The following is an 18,969-nucleotide window of genomic DNA, read 5'->3' as shown; positions in this document are numbered from 1 at the left end:
CTCGGTTTCCTCATTTGTAAAATCGGGGTGATAAAACATTCCTCTCTCATGGGCTATTGTGAGGTTACATTCACTAATGCTTGTAAAATCTAGAGATCATGGATGGAAAGCACCAGAAAAGTGCAAAGTATTCTTAAATGATTATTCTCTTATTAATCAAAGACTTACTAAATAATCTAGTCCTTCCTCCTGCACATGCAGGATTATTCCAAAATTAGTGTAATTTCTTGGGCTTTACTATGGAGTTACAATAGTTACTCTACAGTTAAGACTGCAAAAGCCAGTCTAGTTTTTCACAGTCTCAAGCAATGGGGCTTCAGATCTTCCCAGTCTCTCATTAATGACACTCCCTGCTTTGCTTAGTTACAGAGAGACAAATCGTCAAACAAGCCAACTGTCACCCAAGTGAGAACAACACATGACTGGAAAGCCCTGCTGAGACCAGCTTCTCCCTGTGGATGCCAGAATCCAACCGTATCACCAGATGTTATGGCTTTTAGCACATTTGAGATTGACAATAAAGTGGAGGAAAAAGGGAAGCAGGATGATCCCATCTCTAATGTCCATAGGGCTGCACAGGATTTCTCCAAATTTGTGGACTTCTTGGTCGACATGGATGCATTGGACAGCCTCCAGCAAACCATGGAAGAGGCAATCCGGAAAATAAGGGAAGTAATAATGGAGGATGAAGAGGGTTTACTTGATTTCAAAGAGGATGTCAGTTCTAGTCCAGAAAGTGAGTCTTGGACCATCTCCTGTCGAAAGCAGTGTGATTGTTTCAGCTCAAGTCATTATCCCTCCACATCCAGTTCAGAGGAAGACTGGAAAGAATGTTTCAAAAGCAAGGCCGGGGATAAGCTGGGCAGTGAAACCAAACTCCAGAATCAGTGCATGCTGGATAAGTTTGTAGCTCAAGCCCCAAAGAAAGAAAAAAGGAGGAGGACGGAAGAAGTGGCTGGGATAGTCCATACAAAGGTATTTCTACTCCTCTCTTCTAATTCTCTGGGCACTAGGACTCTTTTCTGTAAGATTAAAGTAGGAAAGAAAGTACTCCCAATTTTTACTTGACACTACTTTTATAGTATCATAGACATACACAAGCAGCAAAATTCTGCCCTTACCAGTAGGTGCCTCACTGACAGGGGAAGAGATAAGGATCTGTGCCCGCTATTTACTCAGCGCAAGAGTCATTCTGCAAGAGCGTGATGAAATGGCTCAGGGCAGGCAGCTTCCAAGCACATACTTTTCCTCCTTTTCATACACAGTTGGGGTAGCACATACCAAGGAGCATGTACGCTCACCAGCTGGGGACTTGGCCATGCCATCTAGTCACCAGATCACGTCCCATGAGGCCTGTGCTGTGCTTGCCCGTGCAGACAAACTCCCCCACCCTAGTGCTCTGCGGTGTGCTAGCTGCTTTGTAGAGGTAGGAGGTAAGAGGTTTCTTATGCCCTGTTCCCCCACCCCCAAGCTAGGTTACTCATGCAGCACAGCACTGGATTTGACCCATAATCTATCACATACCTAATCCATATGCATTTATAACTGTCTGTGTATCTCATTTGCCTTTTGCATGCACCAGTGCCGTGAATACACATGCAACTGCACTACCTGCACATACAAATTATGGGTGCAAATGCACACATGTTTTTGTGTACACATGCAGTTGTGAATACTTGCCATAAAAGCAAGGCAATTCCAAGTTCCAGCTGAAATTTCATCCTGAACTTTCTCCTTTGGGCTTCATGTTAGTCTACCATAAAGAAATTCGGGGAGTATGTGTCCCCCTGTTTGAAGGGCATTGCATTATCTAGGCACAATATGGTGAGTTAAGAATGGCATAGCCATCTCTGAAATTAAACACAATGTAGAAGAATCCAGCTATTAAAAGAGCCATGAATTCTCTGCACCAAAGCTATGCATTGAAGATACAGGGAAACCTGGTTTATGTCATTAGCCAAGGAACCACCAAAAATCATTGCAGACTAGAGATCTAACAAACGAAGGTACAGAATTGTGATAGAAACTTTAGAAATATTTTACAGTAGTTGCTGAAGGGGTGGAGCTGTTTGGAGTGGATGAATTCTGGGTTCTATTCCAGGTGTTGAGGGGAGTGTATTCTAGTCATTACAGACCCATCTGCCCCTGTCCCACCAAAACCTGACCACTTTTCACCCTAGTCCCTGCAGCTGCTTCTTGTCCCAGTCCCCCCCCACCACCACACATCCTTGACTCTTCATGCTTGTCTTCCTCCTCCATGCCACAGTGCCATGTCTCAGTGCCTGTCCACTCTCCCTCAGCTCCTCAACACATCACATCCCCCATCACTACCCCAGGCCTGACTCCTCATCCCTCTGTATTCCAGTCAGGCTATTTCCTCCTCCTTCTCCTTGCTGCCTGGGTGACAGCAGGGGAACCACTGAGACCACAAGAGAGAAAGTCTCCCTGCTCTCAGTTCCTATGCCCAGCATTACAGCAGCCCCTGGCTCCCACAAGGAGCAATTGCCAGGAGAGTCCTGCTCAGCTCCTGCATCCCTGTGCAAATGGACTGTTTGCAGAATTTAGCTGCCAGACTCTTAACAAGTCTCTGCTTTACTTATGCAAACTGGGATTTTCAGAGACTCATAATTTGGCCAAATTTGGGTCTATTTTTACGGGGACAGCAAAAGGCATGTCCCTGACACCAAGGTCCCCCTTCCCTGGCCAAACTTCAAGTTCCTTCTCCAAAGCATGAAGATGCTAGAACTTGTCAATGAAACAGCTATATTAATATTCTAATAAGGGCAAAACAGCATATTTTTTCCCCATCTCATTCTGAGAAATGGCTGAATCTTTTTTGTCGAAATTTTCTAAAAACAATTCATCCTGAGGCAGGCACCAACCATGGAAAATTTCAGCCTGAATGGTGAAAGTTTGGCAAAATTAGAAACCACTGAAAACAGGGTCTTATAATAGAAAATGTTGGGCAACCTTACCCACTTTGCTTTCCAGCTTCCAGCCTCACTAAGCACAGTGTGTACTGCCTCATGTCACCAAAGAAGGCTCCCTAGTCCTGGCCTGGGCTGCCTTTCATGGAAGGGACTGTGGTCTGCACTACAGATGTGGGCTGCCGCTCATCTCCTGAGCTGGTGTGGGACCCTTCCTTTGCTCAAACCAGTTGTGGAACTGCAGAGTTCCTCTGGATGGGTGTTCCACTGCTTTTCCCTTCACCACAGTATGCATTTTGAGTAGTCCCAATGAAGCTAACTGGTGCTATAGACTGTAAAATGGGGACATAAATTGGAAATGGGCCAAGAAAGTGGAGTTTGTGTCTGGATCTGATTTACTCTAAAGGTTCAGGTGTGGGCAGCATTGCTAGCCCAATGGTTCAGAAACCATGAATCATGTACCTAAAAATCACATATAATTAATTTGGGATTCTTTTTATTTGCCTTCTGGTTTCTTTAGGGTGTACTTGGGTCACATTTTCAGGCTTGTCTCTACAATCATGATGCTACAAAATTACTTATTTAAAAAAATGAAATCTCAGCTTCTCCTGTATTCACATGACTCCAGGAGCTGGGGCTTCAAGCATAATACAAATATCGCAAGATTTGTGATAAAATTGCAAAAGTTGGTAACAGAGCATGAGGCCGAATGAAAGCTGCAGTTCAGGCTTTGATTTTATTACACTGCAATCTTGCAATTTTAAACCTAAGTGCTGGAAGTCTCATGAGAGCAGCTGTTCTCAGAAGAACAATTCCACCCTACATGCAGCCAGTTCATGGGAATGTTCTCATAAGAGTTGTGTTGCATCCAAACAGAAAATAGGTCTCTCTGGTTTTGGATCCATCCCAGAACCAATATTTGAAAAGGACAGGTTCAGATACAAGGATTAAACTCCAGTCTTCACTGAATTTCACAGGGGTTCAGATTCAAGGACCCATCTCTTAAATCTGAAATGGGATTTGTCTATTGAAACCTTACCTCTTTTCCTTCCTTTGCTACAATGTCCTAATGCTTCCTTTTGCTTTTATCCATTACATTATTTACTCTTTTCAGATCTTCACCTTCTTTTTGTTCTGTTACAGAGTGTTACAGAAAAATCATCTGATTATTATTTCCGTCAAGAACACTTTCACATTTGGGCACAACTGGCAGAGTCTTCTCTTGGCCTCCATGAACAACGAGCTACATCAGATTTTTTCTCTAAGATTAAGAAGAAAGACAAGTCTCAGTTTGAGAAAGACTCATCTTTTGATACTAAACACATTGAAAAAGAAATCACAAATGTCCAGAAACGACCCACTCCATCTGATACTGCTCTCTATTATCCTGGTCAGCAGCCATTTGAAACGCTTGATTTCTTAGAAGAAAATAAATTATTCTCTGCTCTTCAAGATATTGTAAATCAGGCCATTCTAGAATTATTGAATACAACAAAGAAAGATGGATCCCCTTTATTTAACATGGCCGATGACTCTGGCATTACTGGTGATTCCCAACCATGTGGTGATGATTTGAATGTAACAAGCCTCTATGAAAAAAGTTCTTCACCTGGAAAAATAGATGAGTCGACTCAAACAGCTTCAGAAAATGCAGAGGAGGGAAAGACAGAGGAGGAAAAGACAGAAGAGGGAAAGGAATCCAAATCAAAGACAGGAAAGAAGACATTAAAAGAATCTACACAAAAATCAAAACATAGACCACAGTCACTTCATAAATCCAAGCCAAAATCACCACTTGAGAAACCTCCATCCAAACCAAAATATGTGCCACCCCCACTCCCTAAATCCAAGCCTAGGGTAGTAGATGAGGCACCTCCACCCAAAGCAAAATATGTACCGCCCCCACTCCCTAAATCCAAGCCTAGGCCGCCAGTTGAGAAACCTCCTCCCAAACCAAAATATGTGCCACCCCCACTTCCTAAGCCTAAACCAAAGAAACCAGCGATAGTAGAAGAGGAACTTTCATTTTCCCAGGTACCTTTGCTTTTTTTAGCTCAACCAAATTATTTATAATCATATATCTGTGGAATACTTGAGTATTGTTATCATTCCATAGTGCTTGGTGCTGTTTATACCTACTTCATAGTGTATGAGGTCTATTTAAGAATCAGGGATGAATTAACTCATTTTGCCTAATTTCATGCCCACTTGAACAGCGTGGACTCAAAACTCAGATTCAGTCGTTATAGGACTGTGTTCAATTTAGGAGGGCTCACAGAGGTCACTATGCAGTCCTCATACTTCAACCACGCAGGAGCAGAGTTGTGTGAACAACTGATTTTTTAGGTTGCTGGCAGTTCTGAAAAATTGAAAAAAAAAATATTTGGTGTCAACCCGAAACCAAAACTTGTTGGAATTTTCAGTGAATCAAAAAGTCGGAAACATTTTAATTTTGAATTGAACAAAACTCAACCCAAAACTAAACATTTCATTTAGATTTCAGGCTTTTTTGTTTTAAATAAAGGCAAGGGAAATTTGGAAACAAAGGGCTGGATTCACAAGCGCATTTTGGAGCCATTTACAAAATTGAGGAAATGGTGTTAGTGGTGCCTCGGCCCCTTTAACCTTATATCCCAATGCTCAGAGCACTCACTTGGGATGTGGGAGACTCGGTTTCTAATTCCCACTCTGGATCAGGGACTTTGGTAAATGAGATCAGAACCTGGTCCAGGGGAAGGGCGGGAGGCTGCACAGTGTAAATGAAGGGAGAAGTTGGCCTTTGGTGGTGATTGTGGTGGCTTTTACTGTCATGTTGGGTTTAATATTAAATGGCTAATTTTCCAGTATGAAAATGTTAAACTCGGGCCCTGATTCTGCAAGGAAATGCATGTGGGCAGACTCCAGAGTCTTTGCCCCAGTGACTTCAGTGGGACTCTGCATAGGTGCTGGAGTATCTTGCAGGATCAGGACCTAAATATGCATTTAAGGCTAAATCTTAGTCCCACTGAAGTCAACTGGAGTTTTACCCTATATCAGGGATTCCCAAACTGTGGTAGGTGGTCTTGTTGGAAGTGATACACTGTAACAGGATGGTCTGTCCCCTCTAAAAGGGGGGGGGAGGGGAGCTGAGGCCAGGCAACCTTTATTCCATCACATGACCCCTTTAAGGAAAAAGGTTTTCAAGGGAGCAGTAGACTAGCTGGGGAATAGGACCAAGTGTTAATCAGGTAGCTATCACCTTAACATGATAGAACCTTGATGTTAGATGGCTCCCAGGAGGAGACAGAGGGCAGGCCACTTGGAGAAGAGAATTACAGGGGAGCATCCCTGGGATGGGACCTAGAAACATAAGGGAGACTGGCAGACTAAGGAAGCCTGCCTTAATCACACCACAGCCTCACAGAGGAGGGCTGTGGGGGCCTATACCAAAGGGAAGAAATGAATGAGACCAAGGGAGGTTTCATGGAATAAGGCTGGAACCTTGGTACTGGTGGGATGAGGAAACCTGTTTGAATCACAGCACAATCCCATGGAGAAGAGCTGTGGAATCCCTTAACCAAGAAGAAATAATTGTGAGGACAGGAGGAGGAGACATGTAGGAAAGACAATCCAGAGAGAATCCAGGGGCTGCGCACACACACAGCACCAGAGCTCCCCTGCACTCCAGCTGGAACCACTAACAGAAGTCTAACCTCATTAGAGCTAGCCAAAAAATGGTATTCATATCTCGTGACATTTTTCGGGATTTCAAAAATTTTCATATTCCACGTCAGGACAAAACTGAGAACTTTCAAACACTCACATAAAACTGTCCCATAACAACAAAGTGAGAAACGTCTGCCTTCGCTCAGATTAGCCAATAGCCTGTGAACAGGGCATTCCCCTGTGATGTGCACAATCTAGGTTCAAGTCCCTGGTCTGAATCAGCCAGACCAGGGATTTGTACCTGTATCTTCCACACCCAAGGTGAGTCCCCTGGCCACAGACTATTCAGTGGGTGGGTCTTTGTCAATATCTTCAGGTGCAATTGTTCAACATGGTATAAATCAAATATGCAGTAGAGCAGGGACCAGAACTTGGGTCTCCTACATTTCAAGTGAGTGCCCTTGTCACCAGGTTATCATGGGGTTGGTCTCGCTCTTGCTCTCTTTGGTTTTGACTAGAAATTCCATCCTGGATTTGCAAAATCTTTCCCAGCAAAAGTTTTGTTGAAACTGGTATGCTCCCATGAAAAGTTTCAATTTTGACAAACTGGCATTTTCTTATGAATAATGGTTTTGTCAGAAAATTCCCTACCAGCTTTAAACCTCATGGCCTCTAACTCTTCCACCCAGACTCCCTCAGGCAAACTCTCTTCTCTTCTAATTTGCCCCAGGCAGATCTCCACCAGCCAAATTCAAAACTTATTTTACTGTGAATCCATAAATACTTACTTTAAGCTTATTAAGGCTAAAATATATGTGCACGAAAAGGAGAAATTTGCATGTGGTAAGCACTTCAAACATCAGTGTTTTTAAGGAAGTGTACATATACCAATAGAATTTGGGAACCACTGCACTAGAGTTCAACTGGACCAAGATTTGGCTATTAATTAGAATTAATATTCATACACCACCCTTAAGTCAGAATGTCCAAACCTTTCTATATTTTAAATTAATTAATGTTCATTTACAGCTGATTTTACTCCATTCCCCCTCCTCTTCCTCATAGTCTCTCCTACATACAATGCAAACCCATTAACATTTGAGTCTGAGGTGAACTTGGAGTCCATGGTTTTTGAAAATAGGTCAAATAAGTTTGTCTGTCCCTACCACAAACGGCTTTTATGCCACATTCTTACAAGAATTAGAAAATATAAAAGGGTTTGTAAAGTAAAAAGAGATTGGGAGGGGGAAGGAAGAAGGAGGGGAATCCCTAACAAAGAGTAAAATAATGGGACCAAACATATGAACACTTTGACTAAATGATAGGAGTGATGGTTTCATCTCGAATCCAAGTGACAGGCTCATCGCAGCAAAACTACTTCACAACTGCAGATGAAATGACAATGTCTGAAAACAAATTCTTAGTCATTTTCTAATGTAAATATGTAAAGGAAAGTGTCCTAAGAAGGTATGTAGCATATCACATTCATGCAGATCACAACGAGCCAGATTTTTAAAGGTGCCCTCACTCCCATTGAAATCAGTGGGAGGTAGGTGCCTCAACTCTTGTGAAAATCCCACTAGGTGCCCATCTGCATCTTTAGGGGCCTAAATACCTTTAAAAATCTAGCCCAAAATGTTGCATTCCCCCACCTTCAAATAACAAAAAGGAAATCAAATACAAACAGCAATCAAAACCAAAATTTGGATGATTCCCTTCACATTGGATCTGCTGCAAAATATGCACAGCTGATAGAACAAATGCTATTTGCAGTTAGGCTGGTGGAAATCCAGACTAACTCTATTGATTTCAATTTACACCTAACAGAGAGCAGAACTTGGCCCAAAGGGCTTGATTCTGCTCTCAGATTGGTATAAATCAAGAATAGCTCCATGGAAATCCATGGAGATATACTAGTGAGTGGTTGCAGAGTTGGGCCCCATAGGTTTAAAACACTTAACTTACTAAATTTTACATTTAAAATGTTGATATTAAATAGACTTTTTAATGAATAACCTTTTTTTCTGTTTTGCCCACTGAAATTATGGATAGTCTACTGGTCGTTTTCTTTCAAGACATCAGTTTTACAGACAGATTTTAAAAAAAGATCTATCAGGTGGACGCTTGAAAGGCAAGCTTTACAGAAGACAAGAGGAGATTGTTGACTTTCTTGTTGAAAATGCAGCCAGACATGTATTGTACAAGTATAACTATGAAAAGTCACTGTCAGAGAAACTTGGGTTTATTTCAGTTCCTGTAACAAAGATACTTCTTGAGATAATGTTTGGCTTTAAAAAATTAAAGGGCAGCGGCATAAGGTTATCATCACAGATTGATTGGGCTGAGGTATATCAGCAGGTACATGCAAAAAGACCCACTAAACCCCAAAAGCTTAGTTCAAAGAGTGGTGACAAAAAAACCGCTCATTCTAAACCAAAAATGATCACTGGCAAGGTAAAATTAATTGAGAAACCCACTGAACAAAACATCTCTTCTCTGCCAGAAATAACTGAAATAGTTCCTCTAAAATTCCCCGATGATATACCACAAAGTGGAGACGATTTGCAAGGTCTGGATTCTGTTGAAGCCTTAAGACAAATGTCATTTTCTGGAAAGTCTATCATTCCCATTGATAGCCAGAGAAAATTATCTGCTGCTTTACTGGACACTGAGGGACAGAATTCTATAGACTCTTCTAGGCAATCCTTGTCTTCTCGAAGGGCTAGCATCACCAGTGAGAGCAACAGAAAATCACCGACAGTTTTACCAGACACCGAAGCCCAGAATTCTGTAGAACCTCTATGGGAAGCCTCATCTTCTAGAAGGACTAGCATCACCAGGGAGAGCAGCCGAAAATCGTCAACTGTTTTACTGGACACTGAAGGCCAGAATTCTGTAGAACCTCTATGGCAAACCTCATCTTCTCGAAGGACTAGCATCATGGAGGGGAGCAATAGAAAATCATCGACTATTTTACCGGACACTGAAGGCCAGAATTCTGTAGAATCTCTAAGGCAATCCTCATTTTCTCAAAGGACTAGCATCACAGGGGACAGCAGCCGAAAATCATCAACTGTTCTCCCCAAAATTTGAAACCCTACCAGTTTAAAATAAAACAAATATATTTGTATTTTATTGTCAAATTTCTTTTATTTATTTGCATGTATTGCTAACACACCTGAATACCTATTATCGGCCCCCACTCCACAAATGACATGTCTGTTAGGGGGCAGGGAGCTATACATTTCCAAAAATTCTTTGCAATCTACCCTTTCTTTTAACTACATCTAGCTCTCCTTGGGTGATTGACTCCTATTATGATTATTACTATTATTTATTATTTGTAGTACTGCAGTGCTTAGAGCCCCAGCTGAGATCAGGGCCCCATTATGCTAAATGAAGTGAGATAATAAAATTACGGTACTCAATCTGGAGAAGCATCATTACAACCAGTTTATCAATGTGGGGGGAAAGAAGGTGGCAAAGGAAAATAGGTGTAGTGAGCCACAGAGTAGTTAGGGAGGTAATTTCCTTCTCCCCACTGTAATTTCACTGATTTCAGTGGAATGACTCTTAATTTACACCCACTGACCTCAACAGGCTTTGGATCAGGCCCTGAATGCCTTGCCTCAGATTAGCAGCAATCTGAGGACTAGAAGCCAAGAGTCCTATCACATTCTTCATACTCAAGCACTTGTATATGAAGTGTCATGAGTCCAGCTAAATCGGTACAATTTGGTGTGTAGATCAAACCTGAGAGCTGCCTGCCATGTTAGCCTCATTGTCAGTTAGTGCTTTTGTCATGCACACTAAACAGAAAGATCAAAGCTTGTTTCACAAAGACCAATATAATAGAAAGGAAAATCCTCTTGTAAAATAAAGTGCTTTGTGCCAGAATACTCCTCTCAAGGTACACCCCTGTATCTTATGGGTCCCTGCACTTCTAATCCAGGACTGATTCCTACTGCAAAGTCAGTTATGGCCTGATTTTCATGGGTGCTCTGTAGCCACAAGTACAGTGGAAAGGAAGTTGTGAGTGCTTAGTATCTCTAAAAATCAAGACTACAATTTAAGGACTGTAAGGTTAAGTGACTAAGGGCCTAAGGCATTCTAGCTGTTTGCTGGTCTGGTCTGTTATACTGGTTCAGTTTCACTGAGTTTTTTGTTTCATGTGCATAAAGAGAAATTATAATGTTCCCCTCCAAGAAACATATATCTCAATCCCACCCCCATCATATAATTTCAGGGGAGAGTTTACCTGCAGCTCACAGCCGCCTACTAAAAACAACAACAGCTCCTATAGCAACAATGTGGCTGTTAATTGCTATAGTTGTTTGGCACTAATAGGGTTCTTTGTTGGCAACCTTTCTAACCCAATTATGTTTCTAAAGTACAACTGAAACGCATTGTAGGGAGCACCATATAAACTGTACTAAATGCACTGGGAGTTAGTGACCTCCCAGAAAGATAAACAGGTGCCAGCTAAAGCCCCATATGATTGATTTTCCATGGCTAAAACGGCAACCACAGACATCTGTTTTGCCCTGTTTAAAAAACAGTAACAAAAGTGAGCTGTTGTCTTAGTTAGAAGAAGAGGAAAGCCTCTTAGAAGAAACAGAAATAAGGTTTCAAGTGCCAAACAATGCACCATATTCATTTGCATTCTTTTGGATCAGACACAAACATCAAGCAATAGAAAATGATTTTCTGATGAACAGCAATGTACATGGTGTGGGGAGTAAGGGTACAGTTGTGGTTGAGGGAGATTTAGGACTGAAGCTTAATTTAATACAGGCAATTTGAACACGCATAACCCAAAAGTCAGAGACACTTCTCTACTTATGTAATAGGTTAATATCAACAACTCAAATAACAAACCTTTGAGTGAGCGAATGAATGAGTTGCATCATGTGGGGAGCAAAGGGCTTGACGGATTCAGCACTGGTGGAAAATGGAGTCAGCTGAGTATCTCATGACGCTCTCACTAGCCCAAAGTGGTGATGTGCTGCCCAAACTATCCAGGTCAGGATAACTTAGAGAGCCCACTTCTGAGCTGTTGCACACATGCAATTGCATTCCTATTTACCTCCTTGTGGCTTGGAGGGTTGGAGACTTTTTGCTCTGTCCCAAGAAAATTACCTATGTTGCCCTCATAGGAGCATTAAATTGGTAGCTTGGCATCCTCACACCATGCTTCCAGCAATGAACATGGTATGTTGTACAGGCCCTGTATCCACTATCAGATGCATACCTAAGAGAGCCCACATAATAGTTCCCTCAGTGTCACCTCTTGCCCCAGCTGCTCCTGTAGATAAAGTAATGAGAAACACATTCTTCTTCTTTCCAGAACCATGTAAGGAAAGAAAATTTGCTTCAGTCTGCAGAACTGCACTAGGAGTGAAAAAGGATCCATTGTCTCAGTTACTTTCTATACAGAGTACTTTTGTTATAGTTTTTATAATTTAATAATTGCTTTATGCTACAATAACTTCATAGTAGCACTTGGGATAAAAAAGTGACATTTCTGCTCCAAAAGCACAGGCACACAATCACTTGAGCTGAATGAAAGTCATTATTAGCTGTTAGCAATATGTTGGCTATGCCAAATAGTAGAGAAGCTGATTTTATCCAGTACAGGGGCAGTGGTACACACACATACTAACCAATCCGTTACAATATTTTGACTTTTCTTTTCAGCTCTTTGTTAAATGTGGCATTGTGAACGACAAGAACTATGCGGCAGAGAGGCTCACTGAACATCTGTTAGTCTTAAAGGTGCCACAGGACTCTCTGTTGCTTTTTACAGATCCAGACTAACACGGCTACCCCTCTGATACTGAACTTCTTGGAACTGTTATTTCCAGGATGCCATGTTATTTAATAGCCCAGTCTCATTGCCAGGCCATTTGAGGGTCCCGTTTTCGCCTTATCATTAGGGCTGGGCAAAAACTTTCCATTTCCATTTTTGCAACTGAAAATTGGGGTTTCAACTAAACAAATATTTTAGCAGAACGTGCTTGCTGTCCTCGAAGAAATCTTTTTGGTTTTGTGTTGGGTTTTTTGTCTGAAAACTGAAGATTTTCCAGTTTTGGGGGGAGGGGTTGTTTATTTTTGAAAGGTAGGAATTTTCAGTGGATAAAAAAAGTCAGATCAACTCTACTCATGGTACTGTGCTGATGTTCCAGTGCAAGGGGAGTGTCACTGCCTGGCCTTGAGGCATGCTGATGCTTTGCTTGATGTGCGGGTGCCAGGGGAGGGTGGCTAGGCACAAGGTTAACACACTGATGTTTTGGGGTGGGTTGGCTGTGTGCCACCGCAAGGAGTGACAATTGGGCCTCTTGTTGCTGCCAATCCCTATAGCAGGGACTGGCCATGAGGTAGCCCCCCACGTATCTAAGGTCCAATCCACCTGTTAGCTCCCACCTGCCCCCACTGACTAATTCCCTTGGACTCCAACTTTTAGTTTCCCTCTGGGTCCGTTCCCTGAGAGGTGCCACGCCGCCTCTTCTGATTGGCTGTTTTGGCATCTTCCCTAGGCCAATGGGCTCCTCCTTCGTGTAAGCTTTGTGCGGTCAGCAGGTGGCGGCCCAATGCGGAGGCGATGTTGGAAGAGAGGCGGGCGGGGATTGGCAGGCTGCGGTGCTGGCGTCGTATGATTGGCCGGGATGCGGAAGCGGGGTGCCGGTCGGTTGCGGAAGCGGGCGGGTTGGTTGGTTGTGTGTGGAGCCGCTGGGCGCCGGGGCCGCCGGGCTGAGGAGAGATGCGGCGCCGCTGCTGCCTCCTGCTGCTCCTGGCGCTGCTGTGCGAGCCGGGCCGCGGCAGGGAGCCCGGGCCGGGCGCTGTTACCTGCGGGTCGGTGCTGAAGCTGCTCAACACCCGCCACAACGTGCGGCTGCACTCGCACGAGGTCAAGTACGGATCGGGTGAGGATCGGGGCCGGAGACGGGGGGAGGCCGCGGCCTGAGGGGGCGGTGCGGAGGGGTCCGGCGGGCCGGGCTGAGGAAGGGGGCGGCGGGTGGGGAGCGCGGGAGAACTCGGAGGCGGGGACTGGAGGAGGGCGACGGGGATGCCGGGGAGGCATCCGGGGTGGGCGTGGGCTAAGGCCGGAGCCCTGCCCTGTGACGGTCTGGGTGAGAGGGGAGCCCTGACGGGGCCCTGCCCGCCGAGCTGACGGGCTGGCCCAGGCGCTCCCCGCGCCGGGAGGGGGCGGGACCGAGGCTTACGGGGGCAGGAGATGTGCGGAGGGTGGCTGGCTGGCTCCTGAAGAAGTCGGCTGACAGGCAAGTGCTGCTACGGGGGCTCGCACCGGGGCGAAGGAAGAGGGTGAAAGGAAGGGCAGCTCCCGTGGACAAATGCCTCTGGCACAAAGCCCGGGGGCGGGGGAGAGAAAATGCCAAAGTGTCCTGCTAGTATCCCGCAGGTTTCGTTTTTCATATGGAGGCCACATCACCAGGCAAGTTCTCACATGCAGCACTTACCACTGAGCCTGACTCCTTCCTGAGCGGGAGTAAGCAAATATCCAGGACTGAGCCACGCAGAACAGTTAGGGGGTATCCAAAAGGGGGTCTGGAGCCATTGGCAACAGACACTTTAATTTAAAAATGCTTAATTTAATGAGCAGTCGTCAGTTTCAACAGCTTCAGAACCTGATATCCTAAGGCAGGGAGGGGGTCTCAACCTTTTTCTTTCTGAGGCCCCCTCAACATGCTATACAAATTCCATGGCCCACCTGTGCCACAATAACTGGTTTTCTGCATATAAAAGCCAGGGCTGGGGTTAGGGGATAGCAAGCAGAGCAATTGCCTGGGGCCTCATGCCGCGTCCTCCCCCCCCCCCCCCCCACCCCTATATTGCTCAGGCTTCGGTTTCATCACCAGGTGGCGGGGCTCAGGGCCCAGGCTTCAACCCCATGCGGTGGGGTTTCGGCTTTCTGACCTGGGCCCAAGCGAGTCTAATGCTGGCCATGCTTGGCGGCCCCCCTGAAACCTGCTCGTGGCCCCCTTGGGGGCCTTGGACCCCTGATTTGAGAACCACTGTTCTAAGGTGCAGAGTACCTGCAACTCCTATTGAAGTCAGTAGGGGAGATGTGAGGGCACAACACCTATGAAAATCCTGGCATGGGAAAATCCTGTTATCCCCTGGTAATATTTGTGTGTTAGTGACTCTTCTGCTTCTCAACTGTTCAGTATATATTTTTTTCTGGGTTTGCATCACAGGTGAGGATGTTGATCTAGAAGCTGTTCTAGTGACAGGGGTGGTGTAAAAATAGGGTGAGAAGGGAAATTAGTCTTGCAACCCTCCTTTGCTGTTCCCCTCCAATTATTAGTCTGAATAGATTGATGTTCTTTAGTAATAAAGTATTTTTGATTCCCTGAACTGGTGAAAGGTGGGTTAGGTCAACTACCATTTAAATTATTTTGAAACAGGAAGTGGGCAGCAGTCGGTGACTGGAGTTGAAGTTTCAGATGATGCTAACAGTTACTGGCGGATTCGAGGGAAACATGACGACACTTGCCAACGAGGAACACCAGTGAAGTGTGGGCAAGCAATCCGACTTACCCATGTTAACACAGGAAAAAACTTACACACACATCACTTCCCGTCACCGTTGTCCAATAATCAGGTAAGATGGTGAGTTGTGCTTCAAACCTTGTGCTTTATTAATTTCTCTTGTGTGTGGAAAAAATGTCTAAAATAGTCTTCACCCTAATTTGGAGCAGTCATTTGGTAAAGTAAAAGTTTTTGCAAAGCTAGAGACCAGCATGAGACTAAAGACGGTCCAGGGGTTTGGATGCTGGCCAGGGACTTGTGAGACCTACTCTGCCTCAGACTTTGTGTGTGAGCTTGGGCAAGTCACTTGGGGTATATCTACACAGTAGCTGGAAGGGTGCGTCCCAGTGCAGGTAGACAGACACACACTAGTTCAGCTCCAGCTAGCATGTTAAAAATAGCAATGTGTCTGCAGTGGCTTGGGCTACCTGCCCGAGTACGTACCCAGGGGTCAGGCAGAATTGTATTCAGGCAGCTAGCCCAAGACACCACCTACGCCGCTCTTTAGCCACGCTGCTAATTTTAGTGCACTAGCTCGAGTAGTCTGTCTAATCATGCTGGGAAACCCTCCCAGCTGCTGTGTAGACATATCCTAAGGGCTGGTCCACACTAACCCTCCAGTTCGAACTAAGATACGCAACTTCAGCTACGTGAATAACGTAGCTGAAGTCGAAGTATCTTAGTTCGAAATACAAGGTACTTACCGCGGGTCCACACGCGGCAGGCAGGCTCCCCCGTTGACTGCGCATACTCCTCTCAGGAGTACTGGTGTCGACGGCGAGCACTTCCGGGATCGATTTATCGCGTCTAGACAAGACACGATAAATCGATCCCAGAAGATCGATTGCTTACTGCCGAACCCGGAGGTAAGTATAGACGTACCCTAAGTCTCTCTCTATCCTCATTTTGCTCTCTCCCCACCCCATCAAAAGAACCCTTTGCTTCCACACTTCCACACTTCATCTTTGTATTTCTCTGAAGATCAGTGTTTCCCCTTCTTAGTCCTCCCGGCTCCCTCCCTCATCATTAAGCAAGTGCTTCTGCAAAATTTGAAAATACAGTGGAGCCCCGCTATAACGCGATCATTGGGGTCCAAAAAATTAAATCGCGGTAAATGCGGGGTCGCGTTATAGCGGGGTTCCACTGTACTTGTGTTCAGCTTCCGCGTCCTGGCTAGGGGGAAGGAGGGAGGCGGGGAGAGAGAAGGGGGGCGGCCAGGGCTTCCTTCATCTGGGGCGCTGGCCACTCGGCCCCTCCTGCCGCCAGGGCCGGCAGGGCCCGATTCCTGGGACGGCACTTGAGATTGCTGGCTGTGGGAGGTGGGGGCCGCGGGGCTGGCCGCGCTCCGGCCGGGAGAGCGGGGATGCGGGGCTTGCCGCGCTCCGGCCGGTGCTCTGGCCAGGGGAGCGGGGCCCCCGAAGACTGCCGCGCTGACTGCCGGGAGGGCTCCGCGCCACTCTGCAGCCCGCTCCCAGCAGGGCGCTTCCCTCCTCCGCGCTGCCGCCCCCTACATCGGTCCGCAGGGGGAAGGATGCGGGCTGGAGCCGGCCCTGCTGGGGACAGAGGTGAGAACCCCAGGGGCGGGCTGGGGCTGCAGGGAGAGTCGCTCCTGCTGCAGCCGCTGGGGCATGGATCCCAAACGCCCCGTGCCTGCCAGACTCGCCCCGCGCCTGCTGCAGCCGCCGGGGCCAGACTCGCTCCGCGTTATAAACGAATTCGCGTTATCACGGGACGTGTTATAGTGGCGTTCCAGTGTACGTCTTAAAATAAATTTCTTATTTAGCTGTTGTGGGTTTCCATAAGTATTCACTAGAGTCTTCCTTCCTGAGAGGCAGCATGGTACGGTGGATAGGACATTAGATTGGGATACATGAGACCTGGGTTCTATTTCTGACTTGGTCACAGACCTACTGTGTGACCTTGGCAAGTCACATGGTCTCCCACCATTTGTCTTGTCTACTTAGATTCTAAGTTCTTTGAGAACTGTCTTTTTACTGTGTGTTTGTACAGTGCCTCACACAATGGGATCTCTAGGCGCTACTGCGATATAAATAGTAATAAAATAAATGACGGAGAGGAAATGTTTATTAAGAATGACTTAAATACCTGATTGATGCCATACTATCTTGCTGAGAGGAAGGAAGGTGAGCCCTGTATCTGAGGAGTATTTTGTTCTTTAGTTTTCAAGGTGTTTTTTTTATTGAAAAGGTTGTCCCGTTTCCCTTGTTTTATTTTTGTTCATAATGCCTTTATTTTGGGCATTTTACCTCTGGACTATAGAGGGGGCAAATTATCCCATCCGGGTTAGATCCATTGTCATAAAAGCAATACAACATCACTTTTTGTTTCCCACCTACCCTTGTCTTTACAATCCCCCTGCTGGCTGAGTGATTGGTGTCTTAAGTATCATTGGTGTTCCCTTATTTCTAATTCAGGAAGTAAGTGCCTTTGGTGATGATGGTGAAGGAGATGACTTGGATATATGGACAGTACAGTGCAGTGGGACACACTGGGAGCGGGAGGATGCAGTGCGTTTCAAGCACATAGGAACTGACGTCTTCCTTTCAATAACGGGAGAACAATATGGCCACCCAATCAGAGGCCAACGGGAAGTTCATGGCATGCATTCTCCTAATCATCACAACTACTGGATGGCAATGGAAGGAGTTTTCATTAAACCCAGCATGGACCCTGCAAAACACGATGAGCTATGAATGGTTAAAGGACTTTAATGTATCTGTTAATCCAGGAGTAGGAGCTGCCAATCCTGGATCTCTTGTAAATACTGTCTTGTCTGTTTAACTGACTCTCTGTACAACAGAAGGGCATTAGGATATTCTAAGAATGCAACACTTCTGTGGGGAACTGCAATTTCCTGGATCACATATTGAAATTTGTTTGGCAAAGTACTGTTTGAATTTTCTAATTTAATTGGTGGGGAAAAGCTTGTGTTTCTGTTAGTTTTCACTGTAATTCCCTTTGCTTATTTCTTCCCCTCTACCCAATCCAAAAGGAAGTGACAGATTTGAAGTAAAGCATCTCTCTGATCAATCCCAAATATAATGCACATTTATATTTTGTGTTCCTTTTGCAGTTATAATTAAAATTTTGGAAACTAGTCTCTGCTGTTTAGTGAATGAACGTTACTAAATGACAAGATGGAATAGATCTAGAATGGGGAAAATATTTCTCAAACATGGCATCTTGTAGAGGTGATGGAATCAACAATCCAATCTTCCAGAAAAAAATTGTAGTTCACTTGAAAATTGCTTCTAATGTTTGTAATGGGTTTCAATGTGTGCTGTATCTGCATTTAAAGACATCCCACTGGAAAATGTAAATATTGTGTAAGATGGGGTAAAGACAGTTATTTTTCACTCTAGATGTGTGGTGTTTTGTTTGGTTTATTTTTTTTTTTTTTTTTTTGCTTTAAAGAATTTGCATTTTGGTAGTGATACTGCTACCACTTCTTAAGTGGTAAGATTGTTCTGAGAACTGTTACAGAAAGTTACTATTTATAGAATTCTGTTCATTAAACAAATTTTTCTAAATAGTCTGAAGGAGCAATTGCATTTGAACTTTAATTTTTTTATTTTATTTATTTAGTTTTTGTACTCACACATCACTTTGAAAGATCACTAGAAGAAACCAGATGAATTGAGAATAGGGCTATGTGTTTGTGATTGTTCAGATTTAGAAAAAAGAGCAAACCTCAGCTAATGTATTTTTGAGAACGAGACACACTAGGGAAATATGGTCTAGATAAAATTACTATAAGGTGGGTGCACAACTGGCTGAATGACTGTACTCAAAGAGTAGTTATCAATGATTTGCTATTAGAATGGGG

The 18,969-nt window shown here is 44.7% G+C and overlaps 2 protein-coding genes across 2 annotated transcripts in view; one reads left to right on the top strand and one right to left on the bottom strand.

Annotated features, from left to right (window-relative positions):
• The window catches only part of YDJC (YdjC chitooligosaccharide deacetylase homolog), a 54,819-nt gene extending 43,217 nt beyond the window's left edge, over positions 1-11,602 (bottom strand). The window contains exon 1 of the mRNA XM_024219512.3: positions 11,451-11,602. The gene's annotated coding sequence lies outside the window, so the exon portion shown is untranslated. The remainder of the gene's footprint in view (positions 1-11,450) is intronic.
• Positions 11,603-13,257: 1,655 nt separating this feature from the next.
• SDF2L1 (stromal cell derived factor 2 like 1) lies at positions 13,258-18,675 on the top strand. The gene is made up of 3 exons (XM_024219492.3): positions 13,258-13,495; positions 14,999-15,195; positions 17,558-18,675. The coding sequence occupies exons 1-3, from the start codon at positions 13,333-13,335 to the stop codon at positions 17,834-17,836; spliced, it is 639 nt and encodes a 212-aa protein (XP_024075260.1). The 5' UTR covers positions 13,258-13,332; the 3' UTR covers positions 17,837-18,675.
• Positions 18,676-18,969: the final 294 nt, after the last annotated feature.

Source organism: Terrapene carolina, unplaced genomic scaffold, assembly GCF_002925995.2.
Source record: "Terrapene carolina triunguis isolate 2854851 unplaced genomic scaffold, T_m_triunguis-2.0 Scaffold234, whole genome shotgun sequence".
NCBI classification, from domain to species: domain Eukaryota; kingdom Metazoa; phylum Chordata; order Testudines; family Emydidae; genus Terrapene; species Terrapene triunguis.
This window is presented reverse-complemented; position numbering and strand designations above follow the sequence as displayed.